We start from the raw sequence: 26,902 nt of genomic DNA, 5'->3' as shown, positions 1-26,902 counted from the left end.
ATGCCAGGGCAGGGCTGGCTGAGCTGACTGTCAGCCCACCCTCTGTCTGTGCCCCATGGTCCCCAGGATCACATAGTCACATGTGCTGCAGAAGTCACGTGACTGCTCTCAGTAGCCACAGGCTGGAGGACAGCGGTGTCACACTCCTATGGGTTCTGTCTGGGACAGCCCAGGGTAGCATCAACAGGGTAGATGGAAATGTGGTTGGGCTTGCTCAGGCAGACCAGGTGACCATGGTCAGTTTAGAGGTCACAGGAAGTGGGGCCTCACAGGCCAACTGGGAAAGAACAAGTGTCTATATAGAGAGTGGTGCTCCTCAGACCAGCGCTGCCCTGAGGTGCACGTGTGTGAGTATACACATAAGTGTGCATGTACACAAGTTCATATATATATATACACACACATCTGAGTATGCATGTGCTCACCTTTATGTGTATATATCTGAATGTGTATACATGTGTTTGTGGGGGAGTGTTTGTACATGTTCATTTGTGTACACATGACTGTGCATGTGTTCACCTATGTGTGTATACATCTGAGTGGGTGTACATGCATTTGTGTGTGTGTGTGTGTGTGAGAGAGAGAGAGAGAGACAGAGACAGAGACAGAGACAGAGACAGAGACAGAGACAGAGACAGAGAGAGACAGAGAGGAGAGGGCACAAGTGCACAGAATCAACCTCAGGTGTCATTTTTCAGGGCACTGTCCATTTATGTTGATTTTGTTTTTTGAGATAGTCATGGGGCTCACTGATTCAGCTGATTGGTCACAGAGCCCCAAGAGTCTGTCTGTCTCCATCTTCCAAGCTCCAGAATTATACATATGTGTGTGACTTATCAGTATAGTGTGTGTGTGTGTGTGTGTGTGTGTGTGTGTGTGTGTGTGTGTGTGTGTATGGATGGATATTTGAGTGCAGTGCCCTTAGAGGCCAGGAGAGGGCATCAGACACCCTGGAACTTCAGTTCCAGGGGGTTGTGAAGGCCTGACATGGGTACTGGGGACTCATCAAGGCACTGCATGCTCTCAACCTCTGAGCCATCTCTCCAGCCCTTCACCTGATTTGGGGGATCGATCCATGCTTGTGTGGCAGGCGCTTTACTGGTGAGCCATCCCACCCGCTCCCAGGGTGCTTTGTGGAGAAAGGACAAGTCCCACATGCTCTGTTGTCACGCAGAGACTCTGCCTTTTCTGTATACGTGCTTCCTTATGCCAGGGACCATCAGAGTCTCTGAGATGTATGCTTGGGGAGGGAAAGGTCAGGTGGTCCCCTGGAGCCAGCAAGTGGTATAAATGACTCTGGCCCCTAGCGAGGGGGACATCTGTGCCAGGACTTCATCGCTGCATACCAGGGGATCCTGCCCGAGTCTTCCTCTGAGCCTCTCTTACTCATCAGATGAGAGGGGGACAAGGCAGTGTGGGTGGTTCTCTCCGGCACCCCAAATCTGAGCCCCAGGGACGGCCCTCCTGAAGCCGAGTCCTTGACTGAATTTTGAGTGAAAACCCTCCCAGGTGTCGTGTCACTGAGAATAGCGGGAGGAGTGCATGTGCAGGAAGCAGTATCTCCCGGGTGTGACATCCATGGTGGCTCAGCCCATCACACCTAGGCAGATGCCTACAGGACAACAAGCAGCCTTGGTCACTGTGGTGAGCCCAGCCCACCTCAGGATCCTTCTCCACAGGTCGGCGCCATCGGGGATGAGGAGGAGTGGGTCACCCTCTATGAGGAGGAGAAGGAGCCTGATGCCCAGATGCTGGAGATCCCAAACCTCACGCCCTACACACACTACAGGTGAGGATGGCGGGTGGGAGGAGGGGCGGCTGGGCTTGCGGTTGTTGTATGAAAAAACAGATGTCATATGGACAGTAGGATTCTCTAAGTGGAGGGCTGGGGCCTGGGTGAGTCGGTCAGTGCCTGCTCTATAATCCTGAGGACATGAGTGCATTCCCAGCAGCCCAGTAACCTGCCTGGGGACTACGGCACATGCCTATGATCCCAGGGCTATGGCACATGCCTATGATCCCAGGGCTATGGCACATGCCTATGATCCCAGGGCTATGGCACATGCCTATGATCCCAGGGCTATGGCACATGCTTATGGCACATGCCTATGATCCCAGGACTATGGCACATGCCTATGATCCCAGGGCTATGGCACATGCTTATGGCACATGCCTATGATCCCAGGGCTATGGCACATGCCTATGATCCCAGGGCTATGGCACATGCCTATGATCCCAGGGCTATGGCACATGCCTATGATCCCAGGGCTATGGCACATGCCTATGATCCCAGGACTATGGCACATGCCTATGATCCCAGGGCTATGGCACATGCTTATGGCACATGCCTATGATCCCAGGGCTATGGCACATGCCTATGATCCCAGGGCTATGGCACATGCCTATGATCCCAGGACTATGGCACATGCTATGATCCCAGGGCTATGGCACATTGCCTATGATCCCAGGGCTATGGCACATGTCTATGATCCCAGGACTATGGCACAGCCTATGATCCCAGGGCTATGGCACATGCCTATGATCCCAGGGCTATGGCACATGCCTATGATCCCAGGGCTATGGCACATGCCTATGATCCCAGGGCTATGGCACATGCCTATGATCCCAGGGCTATGGCACATGCCTATGATCCCAGGACTATGGCACATGCCTATGATCCCAGGGCTATGGCACATGCCTATGATCCCAGGGCTATGGCACATGCCTATGATCCCAGGGCTATGGCACATGCCTATGATCCCAGGGCTACGGCACATGCCTATGATCCCAGGGCTACGGCACATGCCTATGATCCCAGGGCTATGGCACATGCCTATGATCCCAGGGCTATGGCACATGCCTATGATCCCAGGGCTACGGCACATGCCTATGATCCCAGGGCTATGGCACATGCCTATGATCCCAGGGCTATGGCACATGCCTATGATCCCAGGGCTACGGCACATGCCTATGATCCCAGGGCTATGGCACATGCCTATGATCCCAGGGCTATGGCACATGCCTATGATCCCAGGGCTACGGCACATGCCTATGATCCCAGGGCTATGGCACATACCTATGATCCCAGGGCTATGGCACATGCCTATGATCCCAGGGCTATGGCACATGCCTATGATCCCAGGGCTATGGCACATGCCTATGATCCCAGGGCTATGGCACATGCTTATGGCACATACCTATGATCCCAGGGCTATGGCACATGCCTATGATCCCAGGGCTATGGCACATGCCTATGATCCCAGGGCTATGGCACATGCCTATGATCCCAGGGCTATGGCACATGCCTATGATCCCAGGGCTATGGCACATGCCTATGATACCAGCCCTGGGCCTTGCTCACCAGGCAGTCTAGCTGAAGTGAGTAGATCCAGGTGCAGTGAGAGACCCTGCCTCAAAAAACACGGTGGAGAGTGATGGAGAAAGACACCCTACGCCAATTCCACATGTGCACCCCTGTTGATGTATCAGACTACATAGGTGCACACGCGCGCGCGCACACACACACACACACACACACACACACACACAGAGAGAGAGAGAGAGAGAGAGAGAGAGAGAGAGAGAGAGAGAGAGAGAGATTCTATAAGTAGCAGTAGCCGTAGTAGTACATACACAAAAGACTTAATCGAGATGCACAAGTTGAGTATCACTCCAAGCAAGGTTGGATTTTAGGCTGGCCACATGTTTCCATCAAACCACACTATAGAAAAGACTCACTGCTGCAGTCATGAAATAACTAGGAAAGGAACCGCAGGCCTCAGACCCCTACCAGAGCGGATGTGCCAGGAGCCCCAATCTGCTGCCCGCTTCCATGGCCCGGAGTTGCTCATCTCACTAATCAAGTGTTAACATGGCATTTAACCTTCTGCTTCTGGATTCTGCCGCTTACCCTTAGCAGTAAATCCCCAACGCTGACTCCCCCCTCTCCTCCCCCCGCCCCCACCTTCACAAAGGCTAGTGCGAGCGATGCTATCGGCTCCCGGAACATCAGCGCGGGAGATGAAGTTTCCAGTTATTGCCAGATGTTGAGTCTGATAACGACATTGTTCTGCCAGGACGGATACACTCTGTGTAATCAGGGCAGTGGGGGAGTAGGAATGAGTAACTCGAAGAGCGAAAGGTGAAATTACATCTTCATGAAGAGCATTTATTCCGTACAGTACCAAAGTCAGACTTTTTTTTTAAAAAAGCCTAAGAGATGCTTTTGAATCTGTTCATTTGAACACTCTTCCTAAGCTTACAGCAGGTGAGTCGAGATAGAATATACTCAACCCTTAAAAGGAAAACATGTAGCTTCGATGAGCCGCTGGGACTCAAGACTTGACATGTGGAATTACATGCGGCTGGATAATCACCCCAAAGATCAGAAACCACAATGAGGAAGCAGTGTTCCTGTCTTAAAGTCACATGGATTTAGGGGACCTCTGAAACAAGTGTCGTGTGTTCTTGCTGCGGGTTTTCATTATATGTACATTCAGTTCAAATAATTATAGAGGAAGAAGGGACGACTAGGTGTGGTGGTGCAGGCCTGTCATGCCAGCTGCTGAGGAAGTTGAGGCAGAAGGACTGCAATCTCAAGGCCTTCCTGAGCGACAGAGTGACTTCATGGTCAGGCCGGGCAGTATATTAAGGCTCTGTCTTAAAAGTTAAAAAGAGAGCTAGGAGCATGGCTCAGTGGTAGAGCACCTGCCTAGAATCCCCCAGTGAGGGGCTGGGGTGTGGCTCAGTTGTGGAGTACCTGCCTAGAACCCCCCAGTGAGAGGCTTGGGGTGTGGCTCAGAGGTAGAGCACTTTTGTTTAGCACACTCAAGGCCCTTACTTCATAAGGAAGTAGAGCTAAGTCTGGCCTACTAAAGGCCTCACATGCACATTGCACTGTGCTACATGCCAGGATAGGTATGAATTATGGCAGTGCCCTTGGCCATTCAAAACACTGGACTTTCAAAGCTGTGTTTGGTGACAACATTGTGTCGTTTGGTTCCCTTGAAGGACCTTAATCCCCTAAGGTTACTCTGAACTTGAGTCAGCCAATGACAATTGACCACTTAAACTTCTGCCCATCGTCTCCATCAAATCTGCTTCTCCTGGGAAGGCGCTAAGTCGCACTGAGTTGTGTGAGACCCTTCTCTGAAGGCTTTTAAGGAACAGTGCTTCTGGGTTTCCCCTTGCTGTCACAAAATACCCTGAGAAAAGCAGGTTACAGGAGAAAAAGTTTGTTCTGAGTCGGGTGGGGGCCGTCCTAGCGGGGTAGCAAATCCAGCAGCAGCCTGAGGCAGCTGCCCCTGTGGCATCTACCAGTAGGAAGCAGAGAACAGCAAATGCATGCTGCACTCTTTCTCCACTTAAGCAGCCCAGGATCCCAACTAGGGGATGGTGCCGCCCATAGTGGGCAGGTCTTCCCACCTCAATGAATCTATTCAAAATAATCACTGCAGGCATTGCCCTGGTGCTTGTCTCCCAGATGACTCTAGTTTCTGTCATTTAACACAGATGGAATCTATAGTCTATAATTAATCTATATTCCATCCATATTCTTCACCAACACAGTGAGGTGGCCATGAGTGACGGCCTTTGTTGTACAGGAGGCAGCAGAGCTGTGTGTGGAGAGTGCCCAAGGATGCCATGTTCTGTTCTGCTGCCTCTCGCCTTGACATAACAGCAGTTCATGCTTCCACCTCCAGGTTTCGAATGAGGCAGGTGAACATCGTGGGTCCCAGCCCCTTCAGCCAGTCATCCAGGGTCATCCAGACCTTGCAGGCCCCACCTGATGTGGCTCCAACCAGCATCACTGTCCGAACGGCCAGCGAGACCAGCCTGCGGCTACGCTGGGTGGTGAGTTGTAGGCTACGAGGTGGAAGCCGCTGGCCGTGCCTTTCCTGCTTGCCCGGCAATCAGGCCCCATCCTTAGCACCCTCAGGCTATTTGCCTCATCAAAGCTAATCCTATTATTAGGCCACAGAGTGCTACGTGGCGTGACTGGTGTAAGATTTCAGAGCAGGCCCGGGTCTCCCATTAATTGGCAGCATCGTTTGCGCTCTTCGTGGAACTCTGAGTGTTCTTTGTGGGGGAGAACATGGAGAGCGCTAAGTACAGGATCTGTAAGTCCTTAAGCTGGGTCAACATAGAACTGATGCTCTCTATATTTGTAAGAGAGCCAGGCCAGTGTTTAATCAGAAATTTTCTCCCTCAAAACTCAACCAAATTGCGTTAAAGGGAATTATTTCCGGCAAAAGTCACTAAAAGAATTTTGTTGAATTAACAGAAGAAAAGTTTCAGGGAAAGTAGAGACCAGAAAGCTGCAGGGCGGAGGCCAGGGAGGGAGGTGTGGCTCAGGATGGCTGGTGCCCATTGGACAAGTGTGAGGGTCTGAATCCAGATCCCCAGCACCCACGTAAAAAGGCTAGGCTGCACCCCTGTTAGCCTAGCGCTGAGGGCTGGAGACAGGAGGATTCTTTAGAGCTTACTGGACAGTTGGCCTTACCAAGTCGATGAGCTCCAGGTTCAGTGAGAGACCCCGTCTCAAAAAATACAATTAAGCTGGGTGTGGCAGCACACGCCTTTAATCCCAGCCCTCAGGAGGCAGAGGCATGCAGATCGCTGTGAGTTCGAGGCCAGTCTGGTCTACAAAGCGAGTCCAGGACAGCCAAGGCTAACACAGAAAGACCCTGTCTCAAAAAACCAAACCAAACCAAAACAAAACAAAACAAAAAACCAAAAACAGACACACACACACAAAAAAAAAAAAAAAAAAAGAAGAAAGAAAAGAAAAGAAAAGAAAGAAAAAAATACAATGAAGACTGGTAGAGGAAGACATCCAACATCAACCTCTGGCCTCCACAGGCACATGGATGTGTGCACGTACACATGCATATGACCCACGTGTGTGCACATGCACACACGCTTGAAGGTTCCAGAGAAATTCACTTTAAAAAGTTCTTTCTGTAGCATTGGCCCCATAGGGTGGGTTGTTTATTCTTGAAGCCCTTCAGGGGTGACAGTTACAGGGTGTCCACTCACGCCAGCCTGTCTTTCATTGCCAGCCCCTGCCCGATTCCCAGTACAATGGGAACCCCGAGTCTGTGGGCTACAGGGTGAAGTACTGGCGTTCAGACCAACCATCCTCAGCGCTTGCCCAGGTCGTCAGTGACCGGCTGGAGAGGGAGCTGACCATCGAGGAGCTGGAGGAGTGGACAGAGTATGAATTGCGGATGCAGGCCTTCAACGCCATCGGGGCTGGGCCCTGGAGTGAGCTGGTGCGGGGCCGCACACGGGAGTCAGGTGAGGGGCGGGATACGGAGGTCCGGAGACAAGGTCCCCTCTATGTCTTGGTGGAGATGGGGTTGGGTTTGGTGGTCCTGGGTTTCCACATCCCTGGGCAACAGAGTCCTCCTGTGTATTAGCTGTGTCTGAGTTGATGCATTCCTGACCCTGGCTTAGACAGGCTTTGATGTTAAGCAAAACTTTGTCCAGACTGTCTTAGTGTTTTGTTTTCCTGTTGCTGTGATAAAACACACTGACAAAAGCAACTTAAGAGAGGAAGGTATTTTTGCGTGACAGGTTGAGGGTGTGGTAGGGAAAGCATGAGGCGGGCGATCACATTGCATCCGCAGTCAGGAAGCAGAGAGCCATGAGAGCTGGTGCTCAGTGTGCTCTCTCCTTTCTATAAGGTCTCGCTGCTGTCTAAGTGGTCCTTCCCATCCTACTTAACCCAATCAAGATAATTCCTCATAGGCACAGCCAGAGACTAACCTAATGCAGCTAATTCTTCACAGGTGTGCCCAGCCTCTTGACTCCAGGTTCTCCCAGAACCTGTCAAGTTGATAACCTGTATTGACGGTCACCTACTGACAGCCATGCCTTTTGATTCAAGGAGGTGCTGGGCTTATTTTTATGATTTTTTAAAAAGTTAATGGTGATGTTCATTATCAATGATAAAAATCAGGATGCAAAATTTTCCTACGAGATGTAATTAGTATACCAGGTGTCAAACCCCGGTCTTCACGGATGAATGTAGAAGTCTCTGCAATTAGGAAGCAGAGAGCTATGAGAGCTGGTGCTCAGCATGCTCTCTCCTTTCTGTAAAGCCTTGCTTTATATACGGTCCAGGACCCAAGACCATCCTAGTTAACTTGGTGTTCAAGGGTCTGGCTGCAGTAAGAAGTGGGCCGCTGAAGGGCTTAGCACTATGGGAATTGATGCCTTGTTATCTTGGTTCTGAGGTGGGGCTCCTGTTTGTCAGTGACTATACTCTGTGAGGACCCAGGCTCTGATATGCTATAGGATTAGTCACAAGTGCTGGGATTGCAGACACATAGCCGCCATGCTCAGTTTGTGCAGTGCTGGAGACCCGGGGCAAACCCTCTCCTGGCAGAGCCACATCACAACCCCAAGGAACACTCTGATTACACAGTGTATGGGAACCCAGCACACACACACACACACACACACACACACACACACACACACACACACTCACACACCACCCAGTGAACGTCCATGGAGAATCACCATTGTGGTGACCAGCATACCTCTGTGGGGACCCTGATTTAGAGAGGAGTTTGCCAAGACCAGTCAGTTCTCTTCCAACTGTAGCTCTCATTATACCAGTGAGAAAAGATGCAGACTCACTTGGCCATGAGCACCTGGGATGCTTTAAAACTCTTTCATCTTCCTCAGCTGTGTCTTTGTGACAAGGAAGGGACCTGGGGATGTTTTTAAAGGATAGTTTTTAATCCAGCAATAGGCAGACCAATAAAATCTTTCTTTGAAAGGAACAAAACTTTGGATAGAAAACTAGAAAGCCATGGATAAAATGTATTTTTTTTTTAAAGTTTTAAATGTATCAATGGGCACAAAGCAAAAACTGCCCATAGCAAGAACTGTGATAAAATAGCAGCTGCGGATCTTCCCCGTGTTCATGTGTGTCCATGTGCATGGATGCAGGTGTACATGTGTGCACACACATGGTGGAGGCCACAGGTCAACCTGCTTTGAGACAAGGTCTCTCATTGACATGGAGTCAGTTAGGCTGGACTGGCTGGTCAGCAAGCACTGAGGAACCTTCTATCTCGGCTTCCCCAGTGCTGGAGTTGTAATTGAGAGCTGCCTCACCTGGTGGCAGCTTCTCCTCCTCCTCCTCCTCCTCCTCCTCCTCCTCCTCCTCCTCTCCTCCTCCTCCTCCTCCTCCTCTTCCTCCTCCTCCTCCTTCTTTGTAGTGTGTTTTGCCTGCATGTATGTCTTCCATGCTTGGTACCTGCCAAGTCCAGAAGAGGGCATCAGATCCCCTGGAGCTGGAGCTATAGGCAGTTGTAAACTGACCCATGGGTGCTGGGAACTGAACCTGAATCCTCTAGAAAAGCAGCCAGTGCTCCTGACTGCTGAGCCATCTCTCCATCCCTCTGCTTAAAAACAAAACAAAACAAAACAAAATTTAAAAAAAAACCCAAAACATCGAAAAACAAACAAACAAAAAACTGAGCCATCTCCTCAGCAATCCACTAGTCTTTTTTAGGACCTGGCCCTGGATGCCCATGCAGGGCCTGTAATCCACGAATGCAGGGGAGAACCCAAAGTCCTCTGTGGAGACAGTGCTTTTCTATAGGGGACCAAAGTGCCTGCCGCAGAGATCCACATGTATCTGCCTGGGCTGTATAGACAACAGATTATTCCACCACAGCCTAGTCCTCTGTTGGGTCTGGGTTCTGATATGCACTATGTGTGTGGTCTGGATGCTCTTGGAAAAGAGATCCATGTACAAATCTGACTGCAGAACCCCAAAGCCCAAATAACAACAACAACAAAGTAGATAAGTCAGGCCTCATCGAAATGAAAGTATCAGGGCTTCACATATGAATATAGAAAATATCATACAGGAAACAAGAAAACCTCAACTGGAAGGTATTTCTCCAAGTGTTATGTCTGACAAGGGGTCCCGATACAAATATCCAAGACCTCTTACTTCAGAATGAAAGGGCAAATGATCCTGTTAAGAGTGGACCAAATTGGGGCTGGAGAGGGGCTCAGTGGTTAAGAGCACTGCCTGCCCTTCCTAGAGGTCCTGAGTTCAACTCTCAGCAACTACATGGTAGCTCACAACCATCTATAAGGGGATTTAATGCACACTGAATACATAATATATAAATCTTTAAAAAAAAAAAAAAAGAATTGAGCAAATGCCTGGACAGACAGTTCTCCAGAGATGGAGACGAGTGGCTAATACACTTATGGGCAGGGGCTCAGCGTCACGAGCCAGGAAGGAACTATGAATCCGAGTCTTAAGGAGATGCCACTTCACACCCAGAAGAAGATCAAAACAGAAAACATGACATAGTGAATGTTTGCGAGGGTGTGGAAGAACCCAAGCTTCATATACTGGGCAGCAGTTGGCACTGTGCAAAATCCTAAACACAAACTTAACACCTAACGTGGCTAGCCCACTCTTAGGCATACACTATGACAAAACACCTGACAAGAAGCAATCTTATGGAAAGGACGGCAGCTCTCACGCCTGGCCTCAGTTGCCATGGCAGGAGCGGTATGGAGGCAGGAGCATGATGCAGATGCAAGCAGGGTTCAGAGAGCGAGGACTGCTAGTCCTCAGATCACACCCTCCTTTTCTGCAGCCCTAGAACCTAGCTCAGGGCATGGCGCTCCCCTCCTGCAGCCTGGGTTTCCTCACCTCTGACTTGCTAGCCTAGCTAAATCTCTGACAGGCATAGACAAAGGCTACCCCAGTCAAGGCAGTCCTTCACAAGTGTGCCCCGGTGTCTCATGGGTGATTCTAGATTCCATCAAGTTGACAAATCAGTACTAGCCATCACTCGGGAGGCAGAGTCAGGCGGATCACTGGGAGTCCGAGGCCAGCTTGGTCTATAAAGTGAATCCAGGACAGCCAAGGCTACACAGAGAAACCCTGTCTTGAAAAAAAAAAAAAAACATCAAATCAAAACAAACAAATAAAAAAAAGCTAGTCATCACAGAACCCAAGAAAACTGAACATTTCCATGAGTGTTCATAGCAAACAGTAGCAAGAACACGCTTGCCCATCAACCGATGAGTGGATAAATAAGACAAGCTATGTCCACACAAAGAGGAAATGGACAGTAAAAGGAGTGAGGCTCTGATGCTTGCAGTTTGTGGGTACACCTTGAAAAAACTATTAACTGAAAGATTTACATGTAAAATGTCATGTGGCACGTGGTCTCATGGCCTGAAAGGTCCAGAAAAAACAAGTCTATAGACCCAGGAACAGACCCAGTGGTGCTGGCCCGAAGTTTTGAGAAGAGTGGGGTGTGGTGGATGTGGGCTTCCATTTTGATAACAGCTCTGTATGTGCTAAAATCAGCAGGAGTCTAAACAGGTGGGTCCTGTGCTACACAGGTCATAACACACAGCTGGAGGCTCTGGGGTGGGTGCCACTGTGGTGCTGATGCTCCTGTGGGACTCAGCTTCTACACCTTCTGAACGTTTAGAACCTCCTGCCATGGACCAATAGGCCCTTCCCACTTGTAGCAGTTTGGACATTTTATATTATTCATTTCGTTTTTGAGACAGAGTCTCATGTAGCCTGGGCTAGCCTTGAACTCTCTATGCAGCTGAGGGTGACCTTGAACTCTTGGTCGTCCTCCTCCTCCATCTCCCTCTCCCTCTCCGTCTCTGTGTCTCTCTCTCTGTTTCTCTGTCTCTGTCTCTCTCTCCCTCCTTCACTTCCTCCCCCTTCCCTCCCCTCCCCACCTCTCCCTCTCCGGCTCCCCCCTCCATGCCTCCCCTCCATCCCTCCCCTCCATGCCTCCCTCCCCCTCTCTCTGGTGCTGGGATTACAGGTAATTACCACCACCCCACACCCTGTTTATGCACTGCTAGAGGTCAGACCCAGGGCTTCATTCATGCTGACTTCTGCGGTTCTACCACACTCACCACTCATGCTCCCCGGTAGAGAGAGCGTTGCTTGGCATTCTTTTTTTTTTTTAATTTTATTAATTTATTCATATTATATCGCGATTGTTAGCCCTTCCCCTGTTTCCTCCCATTCTTCCCTCCCTCCCACTTCTCCCCTCCCCTATGTCTGTGATTGAGGGAGACCTCCTTCCCCTATATATGCTCTTAGAATATCAAGTCTCTTCTTGGTAACTTGCTATCCTTCCTCTGAGTGCCACCAGGTCTCCCCATCCAGGGGACGTGGTCAGAAAAGGGGCACCAGAGTTCCTGTGAGAGTCAGATCTCACTCTCCACTCAACGGTGGAGAATATCCTGTTCGTCAGCTAGGTCTTGGTAGGGGTTTGAAGCTTACTGCCTATATTCTCCTTGGCTGGTGCCTTAGTTTGAGGAGGACCCCAGGACCCAGATCTGCCTGTCATAAAGTTCTTCTTGTAGGTTTCCAGGACCCTGTGGGTCCTACTATTTCCCCATTCTTCCATGCTACTCTCGCCTAAAGTCTCAATAGGATGTCCTCTCCTCTGACCCACTTTCTTGGTAAGTAAAGATTTTCATGGTACGTATCCCTTGGACTAGTGTTTTGATATAAGTGAGTATATACCGTTTGTCTCATTTTGCTTCTGGGTGAACTCACTCATTATGATAATTTCTAGATCAATCCATTTGTCCACAAATTTCGGGAAATCCTTGTTTTTAATAGCCGAGTAGTATTCCATAGTGTAAATGTACCACAGTTTCTTAGTCCATTCTTCTACTGAGGGACACTTAGGCTGTTTCCATGTTCTGGCTATTATGTATAAAGCAGCTATGAACATAGTTGAGCATATGTCCATTCTTGATTGGCAGAGTCACAGGAAGCAGATTCCAGGAGCTGCTCCGGGGAGGTGTTGAGGTGGGTGCTGGAATGAGCTAGGGAAGAGACCAACGGCCCAACAGTCTCACATCAGTTCAGCAAAACAGTCTTTCCTGACACTTAAAAACAATATCAGCAGGGCCAGCAACAGGGCTGCTCAGGCAAAGGTACTCACCCCCAAGCCGGGCCCATAGCCTAGAGAGAACTGGTTCCTGCAGGTTGTCCTCTGACCTCCACATGTGTGCTATGGCAGGCATGTGAGCTCCTACCCACATGTATTTGTACACACACACATACAGAGAGAGAGAGAGAGAGAGAGAGAGAGAGAGAGAGAGAGGGAGGGAGAGAGAGAATACTCTCACAATCCACAGAAACATCGAAAAGGGGGTTAGAAACAAGGGTTTTGAACCACATTTAAATAAAGCTTATTAATAATTTGAAGTGTAGTCTAATGCTTTCTGTGACATATGATAAAGACAAATGAGACCTGAAAAGTTAAAAGAGGCCCCACAAGAAGCAGTGGTGAACAGCAGGGAGAGCTCCCCCTGAAGAGAAAAACAGGTGGAGAAAGAGAAACTAAGCATACTGGGCCATTTTGGATTTGATGAAAGGAGAATTTCTAAGAACATATCAAAACTTAAGATAAATTGGAAAATAAGTCAAGTGTTCCTTGACTCGGAACAGATAATGGGTACAATTCTTCTTTACATCTTTAAATTTTAAAAAAAAAAAAAAAAGGGTAGGCTTCGTCCCAGGGGAATTCGAATCAGCTGAAATTTCAATCTAGCAATATGTTATTTCCTGTTCTTAACAGCCCTACCCGGCAGGCTCGCTCCTGGTGGTAAACTGTGAGGTTCAAAGCACTAAGTCACCAGGTTGCCTTGACTCTTTAGAGAGGCAGCTGGGCCTGCAGCCGGGCCTCCTGTGAGTGAGTGATCGCATAACCGCATCTCAGAAAATCAGGGGTGGTTTGTGGGTCTGTACTGAGAAGCAGGCACTTAGAGCTGCCAAGATTGGCCCCACAGGAAACAGTTAGCGGGTACAAGAGGTAGACCAAATGGGTTGCTATGACGATGGCCTCGCTCTTTACAGATGGGGACAGTTTTCAGAACACAGCACAAATGTAACAGGCATACAGCACATTTGGGTTTGCAGTTTTATTTTAAATCAAGCCAGAAAATGGAGGCTGATAAATAGCGTGCTTCCACACTTGTGACAATAGCAACTCCTTTGTTCTTAGAGAGTCGAGGTACTATTTTATCACTTTTTTAAAAAAAATTAATTACAATAAAATCTATGTACGTGGCTTCCAGACAAGTCCTTAGTACCATATGAGGTGCCCACGGAGCCCTGAGGGTGGAGCACAGTGAGATGTGGCTGCAAGACACGTGACACAGACAAGCCTTTGGTCTCTGAGAAATGAGTCATCAATGATAGTTGCATTAACTTTTTTTCTAAGGGAAACATGAACAAATGGCCACTCACCACAGATAGTGAACCAGCCACACACCAAACTGAGAGTTCTAGCCAAGTCTACCTTGGGGAGCCAGTGAGTTTACTGGAGTCCCCATAGAGCACAGGTAAAGGGTTACTGACAGGATCGCAGGTGACCCGACACAGATGCATCACTACAAGGTCCCACCCTACCATGGATGACGGCCCCAAGGAAACTGCAGCACAGAGTCCCCCTATCAGTCAACTTTCAACTTGCTATATAACGTAGTATCTCCCACAATGCCTTGTGGCTGAAATAAGGCAGAAGGGAGTGTGATGGCTGGAACGATAAGTGGGAGGGTCCCATGACCCTCCGTTTCCCTTTTCCAACTTGGGAATATCAAACGCTCCATCTACCAACTGACACAGCTACCTGTGATGGTCTATGTTGTCAACTTGTAAGCATCTAGACTGACATACCTGTGAGGGATTGTCCAGATTAGGTTAACAGAGGTGGCAAGATGTATGTATGGGCAGCACCATTCCCTAGGCTGGGACCCTGACCTGAACAAAAAGGAGAGAGAGAGGGAGGGAGGGAGGGAGGGAGGGAGGGAGAGAGAGAGAGAGAGAGAGAGAGAGAGAGAGAACTGAGATCCAGCATTCATCTCTTTATGCTTCCTGCTGTGGATACAATGTGGCCACCCAGGCCCTCAGGGCTTCCTACTGCCTTTCCCTCCCTGCCATGACATGACCAACTGTGTGCCCTCAGACTGTGAGCCAAAACTAACCCCTCCTCCTTAGGTTGCTTTTCATCAAGATAGTGTGTCACAGCAAGAGAAAAGTAACTGATATCCTCCCCGTTCGCTGTTCTGCCCAGTTATCACGTTGGCTGTGGGCCCAGGCGATCCCTGCTCCAAAACTGAGATGGATCGCGAACGTAATACAGGAGCAGTCCTTACCTGTGACGTGTGTGTGTCCTCATATACATCCGTACCATTTCTCTAGATGAGTAACTGAAGGCATGGCTTTCAACTGCCATGTCCAGGAAGAAGGGTCATCTTCTAGTCGGGCCGACTGTCAGCTGTTACCCTCCCAAACATCAGGAGGGTCACCGAGCTCTGTCCTCGCAGGGGTACTCACACAGCGTTCTTATTCTGGCGAGGCTCACAGACCCACCCTGGCCAGTGATCCAAGGCTGAGGGGTTAGGAGAAGGGGCCTCAAGTTTCTAGGAGGGAAGGGTCACCTCCTAGATGCTGCCTGGGTGCTGGACAGGAAGCTAGCCTTTCTCGGGGTTTCTGCCGTGATTTCTCCTCCAGAAAGACTCCTGTGGGTGGAGAAAAGAGGGAAAAGTGGATGCCGTGCCACACCCATCCCCGGAGTCACTCCAGCAGTGGGTCCTGTTTGACTGTGTCTTGAACAGGACCTCCCTTCTCCCCTTCCACCTTCTCTTTCTGTAGATACTGCTGGCTATAAACTTGACTTAATCAAGTTTAATTGTCTAGGGCCTCTATGAGTGATGGTGATCTTTTCTGAAAATTTTTTATTGGAGATGGGGAGACAGCTCGTTTGGTAAAGCAATCACTGTTGAAACACAAGGACCCCAGTTCAAACTCCAGAGACCAGATAGAAAAGCCAGACATGGTGGTACACGCCTGTCACTCCAGCGCTAGGGAGATGGGGATAAGAGGACCCCCAGGGCCTCACTGGCCAGTCCACCTCGCTAAACCAGCAAACCCCAGGTATAAGCGAGAGAACTCATGTCAAAAAAGAAGATGGACAGGATCCTAAGGAGTGCTACCCAAAGTTGGCTGCTAGCTAACAAAACACACACACACACACATACAGAGGCCAACACACTCATGCACAAGTACACACATAAAAAGGCATGAAAAAAGAAAAGCTGGATAACCTTGTGGCATGGCAGAGCAACCCAGATGTCAGCTGGAGTAACAGGCGTGGTCCCTCACAGTTCCGGAAGCCTGTCCCAGATGTTCAGGGACCTGTGGCCTGTGAGGGGTAGGATGGGGGGAGGGCAGGGCGGGCTCTGTCCTGGATCCTCAACAGCCTGCGCTTGCCTCCTTGGCTTATGCTTGCATCTCAGTGACCTTCCTGTAGCACAGCCCTTGCACGCCCGTAGTGCCTGCCAAGCTTCCTTGCCTCGTTGGCAGAGTGGCCCACCCCACACAGCACTGCAGAGGCAGATGCCTAAGACCTGTCACACCTGAAAGATTTGACGGCCATGAAATGTGCCTCCTTCCTCGGCTCTGGAAGGGACAAGGTGTGACCCTCAGGCCCAAGTCCAGGGCAGCCCTGTACTCTGCTGAGGCACTCTTTTAAATGGTGCAGCCTCTGACCACTTGAGTACTCCTCCCCGTTCCATCCTTCCCTGTGTGGGCAAGCTTTGGCATGTTAACAGGTTCCATAAGCAAATTCTCAAAGCAATGGTGATTTCTGTAACAGAGTGACCTGACCGACATTTCGACATTGGGATGTGGTATCACCAAGTGTGTTGGGCTACCTTCACAGCCATCACAGGACACATGTGGCCGGCAGGCCACAGACTAGATAGGACTGACAGAACATAAAACACTTGTCTGCAAAGTTCCGATGATGTCTATAGTCACATTGCATCTGATTCCTGGCGCACACACAGCAAGACAGCTGGTTCCATTCAAGAAAACTGAGACAAGATTACCTAAATGTAGGAGAATTGTGTTACACACACAAGGGCCAAAACCTGCAAGTAACCCAGTTACAAAACAGCCATGTAAATGAAGTCAAGTAGAAAGACTGAGGCCAGCCTGGGCTACATAGTGAGTTGCAGGCCAGCCTGGTATACAGCAAGTGCCGCCTCAAGAACAGATACATATTAAGGCTGAGGTGGTGGCTCAGTCAGTAATGTGCATGCTTTGCAAGCATGAAGACCCGAGTTAGAGCCCCATGTTAAAAGCTTGCTGTTGTGGCTCATGCTTGTAATCATGGAGTCAGGAGGATTGCTGCGGCTCATTGGCCCTCTGGCCAGTTAACCTAATTTGTGAGCCCCAGGCTGTGGACACATTGACAAACCTTGTTTTGAAAACTAAAATGGATAGTGACTAAGGAACAAAGTTGACCTCCGGTCTTTACATGTGCGCACGCACGCACACACACACACACACACATACATGTGTGTGTATGTATACATACATACATACATAAATATGTATATACAGTCCTCCTCGGCCTTACATTTCCAGGCCCAGGGCTATGGCCCAATAGTTGAATACTTGCCGAGTATGCACGAGGCCCCAGGTTCCATCCCAAGCACTGAGAATGCTGAACACACAACCAAGCAGATCCACCTTAACTCTTGTTTGTATCTCCACTAATCAGGCAGGATCAAACTCAATTAGGGATCTGAGACTCGGGGATGAGGCAAGGCTCCCTCACCCTCTCCCCATATGCAGTAACAGAATCCCTAGGGTCCAGCCCCCTGACCATCCCCACCCTCCCTCCCTGCAACCTCCTCTGTCCAGCCCTCATGGACCTTCCTATTGAGACAAAAGCCTACATCTCTTTAAGTTATTACACAAAACAGACGGAGAGCATTTTCTTGCTGGCCGAGCTTAGGTAGAATTGAGTTATAAATACCCGGGATTTACGGAATTTGTTGCTCATATTAAAGAGATTTGCATACGTGCTGTGCACCTGCAGGCTCATTTGATCCCCACAGAACACTAGAGCCACTGTTGTTTCAAGGACAGCCTGAACAGTGTGTGTGTGTGTGTGTGTGTGTGTGTGTGTGTGTGCACGTGCACATGTGTACATGTGTGTGCATGCGTGTGTGTAAATGCCCCTCTGTTCATAGAAGGCCAGAAGTTGCCGATGTCAATCGTGTGACACGATCTCTTGCAGTCCCTTCAGCTGCTCCAGAAAATGTGTCTGCAGAGGCTGTCAGCTCCACCCAGATCCTACTGACATGGGCTTCAGTCCCTGAGCAGGACCAGAACGGGCTCATCCTGGGCTACAAGGTATGTGTTTATGGTGACTTTGCTCTGCCTTCCAGACTGGTGGGGAAGATGTTACAGATCTGCTACTTGGGCCAGTTCCTGACTTTGTCTGCTATCTTGTCTGGGGGGGGAAAAAAGGACTAGGAGAAGTGCTTCCAAGACATCATCAGTCAGGAGGCAAATACAAGTGGGACCCTGACCAGCAAGCCAGGTCCTGCCTCTGCTTGCTCTGGCTAAGGCATCCTGGGCCCTTAAAGCATGAATGGATGCATCTTCTGTCTCCTGCATCGTCCTACTACCTAGACTCTTTAAAACCTCCTACTTCTTTCTCCTCTCTCAAAGGTGACCAATATGATTCCCTGGCTCTCTCTCTTGCTCTACTCTCCCAAGCAGAACAATAGGCTTCTCTGGATCTAGTCACTAATGCTATGTTGCTTTCGTGGGATGATCAACTGAACTGGAGCAGTAGAGCATCTGCCTAGAGTCTCCAAGTGAGGGGCTGGGGTGTGGCTCAGTGGTAGAGCACCTGCCTAGAATCCCCCAGTGAGGGCCTGGGGTATGGCTCAGTGGTAGAGCACCTGCCTAGAATCCCCCAGTGAGGGGCTGGGGTGTGGCTCAGTGGTAGAGCACCTGCCTAGAATCCTCCAGTGAGGGGCTGGGGTGTGGCTCAGTGGTAGAGCCCCTGCCTAGAATCCCCCAGTGAGGGTCTGGGGTGTGGCTCAGTTGTAGAGCACCTGCCTAGAATCCCCCAGTGAGTGGCTGGGGTGTGGCTCGGTGGTAGAGCTCCTGCCTAGAATCCCCCAGTGAGGGGCTGGGGTGTTGCTTTATGACCAGTTGGTTTCCCAGGATTCATGAGTCCCTGGATTCAATCTCTAGTACAATAGCAAGAAAATGCCTTCTACATATCTTCAGTGGGTTTTAGTCATTCTTTCCTCTCTTGTATTTTAGTAACTTTTTTTCTGCTTAAATTTTGGGGAGAGGTGGCTATCAGACAGGATCTCACACTGTAGCTCAGGCTAGCCTGCAACTCACTACATAGCACCAGCTGACCTTGAATTCATAGCAGTATTCCTGACTGGTCTTGCACAGTGTTGGGATGACAGGCTTACCCACTGTGCCCAGCAGCTGCCCTCCTGTCACTAACCCCCCAGTTGCTTTCCTTTGGCCTCATATGCATTCCCCCTCCATAAGTATCCCAGTGGCTCCCTTCTGGATCCATGCTGTGTGGCACTCCCAGGGGACATGGCATTCCAGAGAATACAACAGAGGCACCACACCGACAGTCTCCTGCTACATGGCATTCCTGTTGAGTCGGTCCAGTGGACAAGCGCCCCCTGCCGCAATTCTGGTTCCCATAGTGAAATGCTTCCTGTGCTGTTGGCAAATGTCTCCCCAGGGAACCTCTCGTTGATAGCTTTCGGATCACTTACCCTGAGGAACACTTTCTGGGAATGAGCTTAGAGGGAGGACTGAGGGGAGGAGTCAGAGGAGGCCCTGGAGGAGCACACCTCAGGTCATCCCTACTAGTAGGGGCAAACCTCGGGTTCATGGGGGGGGGGGGGAAGGCAAGTCTGCTGTTGATGCAGGAGCCCCAATTTTTGGAGATCAAGCGACTCCATTTATAGGAAGCAAAGTCCAAGCCCCATGCTTCAGTGCGAACGTTTGGCACGGCTCTAGTTGAGAGTTTTAGATCTTGCCAAATTGTGCCCAGGCAGCCAAATCACCAAGCTGTGGGCAGAGCTGTGTGACTCCAGCCACTCTTCTGGAGTATATGTTCCCTCACGGCCACCTTCCCCCTCGTTGCCAGTGGATAGAAATGAGATCCAAACCTCTCAACACAGCTGCCCCCCACCCCATAGAGAAGGTGAGTGGTCCTTGCCGGTCGGATCTGAGCTGGTCTGCTGTGCACGGGGAGTCCCCCCTCTGAGAGCGCACTTAGCCGTAACCATCTGCATGTGACACTTCAGATTCTATACCGTGCCAAAGACCTGGACCCAGAGCCCAGGAGCCATGTGCTGCGAGGGAACCACACACAGTCCGCTCTCCTGGCTGGCCTGCGCAAGTTCGTGGTGTATGAGCTCCAGGTGTTGGCCTTCACACGCATCGGGAATGGCGTCCCCAGCTTGCCCCTCATCCTGGAGCGGACCAAAGATGACAGTAAGTACACGGCTGGTCCCACTGCCTTCTGGCCTAGTTTTCCAATCCAAACGATTCAGACTGCGGTTGTTTTTAATATAAATTTTCAACCACTTCTTTTTTTTTCCTACTTAAGGGAAACAACAACAACAAAAAAATTGTTTTCAAGTCACTGGACATTTATGTGGCAAAGCTGAGCCCAGAGAGGAGTTTTATGGCCTGATTATGGACAATGAGGGACCTGGATCCTAACTACGCTGTGGGCAGGGCTAGAGAGGGCTGCCTAGGTTATGAAACATGGTCCCACCCACTCAGTAACAGCTCTACAGATCTAGATGGGAACTCCTTTCCGGACCCGTGTGTCCGTTCTCAAGGGGACGGCTGGGCTCACCATTTGCGTTCAGATTCTTAATTACAAGTTGCAGCATAAAGAGCAGCGTGTTTGACAGCACCCAGGGGTCCCCCAGCTCTGGTGCCTCCAGATTTGACTAACAAGCGCATCTTGCTGGCTTTGTTTTTATGGAAGTCTAAATCATCAGTAAATATGTTTTTCCACTTTGCAGATGTCAAACACTTAAAGGTTAGCTCCTTCACACGTTCGTTATTAAACAGGCCATAATGAATATGTTAGGGGGGAAATACCAATCTGCCCAAACACCCACCTCGGGATCAAAAGTGTCTGACAGAATGGAAACAACAGCAGGGTTGTTCACGCACCTTCTTGCAATGGATAATGAGCCACAGCATGCTCTACTTGGTCCGCGGAAAGATCCCTATCTCCCCCGGTCACACGTCACGCAGACCTGGCCTTGGCTCCGTGTTTCTTCTCTCATTGCTATGAGCAAACGCCCGAGAAGTAGTTTAATGGAGGGAGGATTGATTTGGCTTACAGTTTGAGGGTTTACAGTCCATCATGGTGGGAAGGCACGATAACAGGAGTAAGAGGTGGCTGATCACACTTCAGTCACAGTCAGGAATCAGAGAGGGATGAAGTCCGATGTTCAGGTCACTTTGTCCTCTTTTGTTCAGTCTATGACCCCTGCCCATGCGCTGTGTCAGTCACATCGAGGATGGGTCTTCCCACCTTGGTTAGCCTAATCTAGGAAATACGTCACAGGCATGCCCAGGGCTCTGTCTCGGAGGTGGTCTACTCACAACCATCACTGCTTCTGTGGGACGATTCCTTCAGCTTCCTCTAAGGCCTGGGCTGAGGGGTAGATGGAAGGTACAGGGGACATAGTGCCTGGGCTGAGGGGTAGATGGAAGGTACAGGGGACATAGTGCCTGGGCTGAGGGGTAGATGGAAGGTACAGGGGACATAGTGCCTGGGCTGAGGGGTAGATGGAAGGTACAGGGGACATAGTGCCTGAGCTGTACTAGGTGCAGGCTGTCCCCATCTTCCCTGTGTTCCCGTTTCAGTCCTAGGAAAAGAAAGGAGAGAGTGTTTAGAAACTGTCCCTCGGTGTTCACTGCCATCACTCTTTCTAAAAGGCACTTTCTTTTATTGTTGTATTATTTATATAAACATGTCTTCTCTCTTCACTTTGACGCGATCCATTCAGCCTCAGGGAGCGTCTGGGAGGCCGTTGCTATCTATGTCACACCGGTGTTATTAATTAGGCCTGACATTTCAGCCCGTGGCCTCCAATGAACATTTATTTCACCCATGTATAGGTGTCACTACACACGTCCAAGTTCACCCACCCAGAATGGACACTCCCCACGGTCCTCTTCCACATCGATTGCTCCGTGCCGTTACGTGCAGATCCACCCGTGATTACATCCAGTGAGAAGTCTTCGCCCTGGCCGCACACTAACTTGCCTGTCCGTTTAAGCAAATATATTTTTATGAGGGCTGAGACCCTATTACTCAATCGTTCCACAAGACATAACTGCGTTTTAAACTATCGGTGCACTGAGCCACACACACATGCAGAAGAGTTATTACGCGCACCTGTGAGCGCGGGCTCTTAATATTCTAATACCGAGCAGACAAGTGAGGCGAGCGTCGATTGTCAGCATGCTCCATCTGTTGGGCTGGTTGCTTTTGTTGTAGCTGTAACCAACTACTAAAGCAATGTAAGGGGTGGGGGGAAGCTTCACGTTGCTCACAGTGTGAGGGTGCACAGTCCGTTGTGGTAGGAAGGCGTGGCATCAGGAGTGTGAAGAAGATGATCACATGGCAACCACAGTCAGGAAGCAGAGAGAGGCAGATGCTGTCGCTCAGCTCACTTTCCCCCATTTAATCCAGTCCAGGACCTCAGCCTAGGGAATGGTGCCGCCCATGTTTATGGTGGGTCTTCCCCATCCCAATCAACCTAATCTAGACACTCCCTGGCAGACAAGGCCAGAGGTGTGTCTCCTAGGTGATTCTAGAGCCTGTTAAGATGGCAGTTGGTACTTACGTCCTTAGCTGCCAAACAAATGTCAAACCCAGCGAAGGCGTCCGGACCCTTATTGATGAAATACTACAGCGTCATAGGTGACCCTCGGGCTAGTGCTGCCACGAGCTGTTCTCTTGTGTCATACAAGTGTAGTGTCAGGATGTGGTTTTCTAAGTCAGGTGCTCAGGATTCAAAATCATTAGGGAGTCACATGGAGGCAGCAAGGGTCCAGAGTCCTTCATTGAAAACAGTAAACGGCCTGAGTTCAAATCCCCTAAAAGCCACATAAAAGCCAGGTATAAAAATTAAAGGGAACGAGGTGGGGAGGCTGGAGAGATGACTCAGCAGTTAGTTAAAATGTTTGCTGTTCCTTCAGAGGAATTCCCAGAACCCAAATCCTGCAGCTCATAACTGCCTGTAACTCCAGCTCCTAGGAGGTCTGATGCCTTCTTCTGCTCTCCTTGGACTCAAGTTACACACGTGCGGCATAGATCACAGACACATATGCATAAACAATAAATAAATGTTTTTAAAGGGCAAATTGGTTTTTAAACATAAATTTAAAAAATGAAAACGTGGGACCCTCCTCAAGGAGAGCCACAGTGGTCATTAGAGAATGGGGCTGGTCCACAGAACACACTCTCTCACTGTGTTTTCCTTCAGCCCCAGGTCCCCCCGTGCGGCTGGTGTTCCCTGAAGTGAGACTTACTGCCGTGCGGATTGTGTGGCAGCCCCCGGAGGAGCCCAATGGTGTGATTCTGGGTAAGGAACACTTTGGGGGGACATGGGGAGCTGGAGAGAATAGGCAGGACATTTGCTCTCTCCTGATTCTATTAGACGGTGAGGTGGGTGGAGGACACAATTGTGTCAACAGCAGCGCCATCCCCAAACACAGAGAATCAGGAGCTTCTTTTGTTCCCCAGCAGGGCACCTAGGCTTTCTTGTGGAATGAAATTTACATTTTATTAACCCAGAATTCCCCTCCATCTGTTTTCGGTCCATGGTAAGCCCATCCGTAATCAGGCCTCCTTACATTCCAAGCTGTGCCGACGGGTGTTTGGAAAATGGCAGGCTTGTTTTTCATAGTCCCGTCATCCACCACAAGGCCTGCACTGACCCATGGGAGAGGGTGGTGGGGTGGCGTGTGAACCTCAGGTGTCCAACTTCACATTCAGAGATGCAGCTCTGACCCGAATGATGGAAAGCCAGCAAATTGTGTTTTGGAGCATCATCAATACCGTTACTTCCTTATCCTCTTACTAAGTCAAAGTAAAGATTCCACGTTCGTTACTATGGCCTGGTGGGAGACAGGACTAGGCCCGCTAATCCTCAGGTCTCCCACGCCAACTGTAGGAAGATCGCTCAACTGATATTACACATGCAGAGTCACTGACTGTCCTGCGAGCCAGTCTCGGATGACGGTTGGGATGGGTGAAACACTGCTTTTGAGTGGAGCCCAGGAGGGGCTGGTGACTTCCACAGCCCTGGGAGCAGGGGAGGGAACTCTGGTACCTTCCGCCTGAGAGCAGAGACACATCCAGAGCTGGGCCAAGTAGGGATCATGGGTGAGTGCCGTGTGTGTGCTAGAAACTGTGACACAGGGAAAACCAGGCACTTCAAGAGAAAAGTCACAGGGTAGACCCAAGTCCCCAGGGACAGCTACCTGGTCCCCATTCACAGGAGACTCGGAGAGAGTGGGCGATTAATTTCCAGGGAACTTCTTCACCCGAAGTGATGAGCAGGTGACAAGGGTCACTGCTATTAGCCGCTTGTGACCTTGCCAGTCTACGACTTGGTTTGAAGAAGATATCTCACTTTTATTACAGACAGAGTCAGGGGCTGGAGAGAAGGCTCAGCAGTTAAGAGCACTGGCTGCTCTTTCAGAGGTCCCTGGGGTTGATTTCCAGCACCCACATGACAGCTAGCAACCATCGCTAGCTCTAATGGGTCTGCAGCTCCCTGTGCCTGACAGGAAATGACGATATGCAAAGCACAGTCATACATGAAGGCAAGATATCCATATACATAAAATAAATCTCAAAAAACAATTTAATGAGATTGAGGCCTGGGGAGATGTCTCAGTCAGCAGTGTTTGCTATTCGAGCATGAGAACCAGGTTGGGTCTCCTAAAACCCGTGTAAAAGGAATTCAGGCATCGTAGGACATGCCTGTAATCCCAGCACGGCGAAGATGGAGACAGGTGGACACTATGGGTTCACCAGGCAGGCAGCCTCACCATATTGTGATGTCCCAGGCCAGTGAGAGGCGCTGTCTCAAAAGGCGAATGGCACTGGTCTCAAAAAGCAAGGTGGACATTACCTGAGGTTGTGGTCAGTACCTTACAGGTACACACACACACACACACACACACACACACACACACACACACACACACACACACACACACACACGTCTGCAAACCCATGCATCTTCAACAGCCCAGAGAAGGAGGCCCAAAAAAGCACGTTTTTGTGGTGTGCTTGCCTGCCTTTTTTGGATGGGCCTGGGTGATGCCGAGTCCCCACGAGTTGTCCCCAGAAGGCCGCAGCAACACGGGCCACATTTGGGGAGGTGCAGCATGGTAGAATTCTGGTGTGTCACCTGGAGTCCCAAAGGTTTACAGACTACTTTCTATGAAGAAGTACATTCCCAGAGCCCCACTCTGGTCCAAGCTTCCGGCTCTCATCTCCATCCCTGCTGACCCTCCATCTCTGGCCCCAGTCATGGCTAACTCCCCAGTCCTCTCTGGACACATCGCTGCTCTGGGACTGCATGCTCTCACATGACCTGGTGCAGAGATGGACACTACGGCCTTGCACTGCTAACCAAAGCCTCCCATGCAAATGCAGGGCCAGGTTCTTACCCGGGGTCCTCCTGTAAGATCCACAGGCAGCCTCTTCCTGTCTGCTGCTGCTGTAATTGAATGCCGCAGACTGGGTAGCTTAAAAAGAATAAAGGTTTGTTCTCTCTAGGTTCGCAGTGCTTCTGTAATAGGAAATTATTACACCCTGAGAAGTAAGTGATGTGATTTAAAACTGAGCCTAGTGGCCCATGTGGACCATAGGGCTGGGGTCTAATGGGCTTGCAGCTCCCTGTGTCCCACAGGCAATGGTGGCATTTTCAGTGCAGAGTTAATGGCAGGTGCTTAAGGAAAAGGGTTTACACGGTTTCTGAGGATGGTGGGCTGAGGTGCAGTGGTTGCACTTGGGGAGTGCCTTGCTGGTGGGGACTCTGCAGAGGTCACACAAGGTAGGGAAGAGACAATATGAGAAAGAGAGAGCAAAGAGGAATTTATAGCACCTGCAGGGTGGTTTAGTCTGTAATCCTCAAAACTGGTTTTAAAAAAAAAACTCACCAGGCTTGGTGGCTCACACTTGTAATCCTAGTTCCAAAGAGAGAGAGACAGGAAGATGGCAAGGCTCCTTGTCCAGCCAGCCAGGCCTACTTAGTGAGCTCCAACCGCTGACAGACCCTGAGGCTGGCCTCTGGCCTGGACATGCACATGCTCACTGTACGCACACGCGCGTGTGCACGCACACACACACACACACACACACACGCATCCATGCCTGTGCAGGCACACATGCGCACACCTGCACACACGCATGTACACACGCACAATAATATCAAAACAAATAACTAAACAAGATGCCATTCACAACTGACCCACCATCCAGGATCCTGGTAATGCACCAATGCCTTCACTCAGACGTGACTTCACCTGGTGGCTCATGGTCCCCCTCAGGAAGGAGCCACCTGTGGATCTCACCTCCTTACCCCTCACTGAGCAGGAGCTCTGGTGGGGGTGGTCAACCTGCAGCACACTCTCCTGCAAGAATGCCACATGCCTCTATCATGTGCTCGCCACGTGCTCTCCATGTGTTCTCCATGTGCCTCTACTGGCAGGCCCCCTCCTCTCTGCACCCACAGAGGATGCCTTGATCCCCACATCTCACTGTCCAGATGGGGCTGTCAGCTCACTTCTAAACCTTTCTCACTTACTCTTCAAAATGCCTTTGCTTCGCACCATATGGTGAGATTTAGGCAGCAGCACTATGCCGGGTCACATCCATCGGATCTGAACCTGTGAGGTCCCGTGACCACCTGAAAAATTGGAAGGGCCTGAGGACAGCACGCCTCACGTGTTCTT

The 26,902-nt window shown here is 50.1% G+C and overlaps 1 protein-coding gene across 1 annotated transcript in view; it reads left to right on the top strand.

Annotated features, from left to right (window-relative positions):
* Positions 1-26,902, top strand: part of Sdk1 (sidekick cell adhesion molecule 1) — a 952,579-nt gene that overhangs the window by 815,622 nt on the left and 110,055 nt on the right. Inside the window, exons 23-28 of the mRNA XM_051161155.1 lie at positions 1,680-1,789; positions 5,703-5,853; positions 7,062-7,299; positions 18,138-18,253; positions 20,200-20,389; positions 23,416-23,514. Coding sequence (XP_051017112.1) covers positions 1,680-1,789; positions 5,703-5,853; positions 7,062-7,299; positions 18,138-18,253; positions 20,200-20,389; positions 23,416-23,514 — 904 coding nt within the window. The remainder of the gene's footprint in view (positions 1-1,679; positions 1,790-5,702; positions 5,854-7,061; positions 7,300-18,137; positions 18,254-20,199; positions 20,390-23,415; positions 23,515-26,902) is intronic.

This window comes from Acomys russatus, chromosome 19 (genome assembly GCF_903995435.1).
Source record: "Acomys russatus chromosome 19, mAcoRus1.1, whole genome shotgun sequence".
In the NCBI taxonomy this organism is placed as follows: Eukaryota; Metazoa; Chordata; class Mammalia; order Rodentia; family Muridae; genus Acomys; species Acomys russatus.
The sequence above is the reverse complement of the archived record's forward strand: the minus strand, read 5'-3'. Positions and strand labels throughout refer to the sequence as shown.